This window comes from Theobroma umbraticum, unplaced genomic scaffold (genome assembly GCF_002168275.2).
Source record: "Theobroma umbraticum cultivar Fairchild unplaced genomic scaffold, ASM216827v3 scaffold_67.0, whole genome shotgun sequence".
NCBI classification, from domain to species: domain Eukaryota; kingdom Viridiplantae; phylum Streptophyta; class Magnoliopsida; order Malvales; family Malvaceae; genus Theobroma; species Theobroma umbraticum.
The window spans coordinates 2,583,913-2,585,325 of record NW_018397262.1 but is presented as its reverse complement, the minus strand read 5'-3'; the positions used below and the strand labels follow the sequence as shown (position 1 = coordinate 2,585,325).

The following is a 1,413-nucleotide window of genomic DNA, read 5'->3' as shown; positions in this document are numbered from 1 at the left end:
AGATAGTGAAAATGGAACACATCAAGCTATCAGAGGAGGTATCCACGTGTAAGAATTGCTTCAAGGATATCAACGAAATTGGCTCTGCAATTCTGTCCAGAAGTAAGTTAGCACTTAGCCTGTGCAGTTAATCATACTTTATATTTTTTAATCACCTCATGAATCCATTTTCTTTGTCTCTTTTATAATCCTATTAACATATTTCCAAAAGTAAACCGGCAAGCAGATTTGCGTGAAGATCTCCAGATTAAATTTCTCAGAGGGGCCAAAGAAAGGAAAGAACTCGACAACAAGGTTCTAGAATTGAAAGGTTAGCCACATTCGATATTCCATATTAAAATCTGAAATAGGTTGAATATATTGAGACCCAAAATTTTCATTTCTTGCAGGAAACATGAGTCTTTTGCCGGTGTAGGCGTCTAAATTCTGAAGAATAGCAGCAGGTGCTACAATGGCTGTTGATTTTGAATCTGCGAAATATGGTGAACTCACTGTACTATCAAATGGTGCTCCTAGGAAATCTTTAAGTTTGATGCTGTTTTTTGGCCCTCAAGCAGACCAAGGTAATGCCATTTCTAGTAGCTGTTTTGGGCTCACTGCAAAATATTTCTGATTCTCCTTTCAGTGAATATTTTTAATAATTTACTTCTGTTGCTTGTTTTGTTTAGCTGATGTTTTCCAAGACACAGCTCCATTTGCTACCTCAGTTCTAGATGGCTACAATGTCTGCATTTTTGCTTATGGACAGACAGGGACAGGAAAACCTTTTACAATGGAGGGTACAAAAGAAGCCCGTGGAGTAGATTTTAGGACTCTTGTGGAATTGTTTCACATGATTAATGAGCGGCAGAAGTTATATCAATATGATATATTAGTCACTGTCTTAAAAGCATACAATGAACAGATAAGAGATTTACTGGTTTCAGGCTCTCAGCAAGGCTCGGAGCCAAAAGCAGGGGTAATCTTGTTTTAGCCTTTTTGCTTTGACATATTTTTCTTTTCCAGATTGGTTATGCCAACTTTTGTTAGATGAGTTTCATGCATCATTTTGTTGCTAATTCATCCTGATGAGAGATTAACTATGTCCAAATAGTATCAACACATTTTAGTTATCCTCATGCTAAAGTGTTTTGAGTACGGAATTTTCTTTTTGGATTTCTTTCAGGTGTTAGAGGAAGAATTTTCCATGAACGCTCAATCATAAACTAATAAAATTATGTGCTTGTCCTTAGCTAAATTCAGTGTGTAATATTGGTGATCTAAACTTTGCAGCTTTTGCTGACTGAGACTTCAGCATTGATAAATGATTATCCATTCTTACGAAATTTCAAATAGCTAACTCTTTCCACATCAATGTGGCTACTTGTAGGCTTGAAATAGGGCAAGTGGGTGAAGGAATGCATCATGTCCCAG

At 36.7% G+C, this 1,413-nt stretch overlaps 2 protein-coding genes across 2 annotated transcripts in view; one reads left to right on the top strand and one right to left on the bottom strand.

The window, feature by feature from the left end:
- Positions 1-1,413, bottom strand: part of LOC110419615 (Di-glucose binding protein with Kinesin motor domain-containing protein) — a 23,655-nt gene that overhangs the window by 4,990 nt on the left and 17,252 nt on the right. The gene's annotated exons all lie outside the window — the stretch shown is intronic.
- LOC110419837 (kinesin-like protein KIN-14Q) overlaps positions 7-1,413 on the top strand; it is a 2,457-nt gene continuing 1,050 nt past the window's right edge. Inside the window, 6 exon segments of the mRNA XM_089783991.1 lie at positions 7-102; positions 212-310; positions 400-426; positions 429-563; positions 669-936; positions 1,358-1,413. The exon segment at positions 1,358-1,413 is cut by the window's right edge and continues 136 nt beyond it. Of these exon segments, the coding sequence (XP_089640117.1) occupies positions 12-102; positions 212-310; positions 400-426; positions 429-563; positions 669-936; positions 1,358-1,413 (676 nt within the window). The 5' untranslated portion in view covers positions 7-11.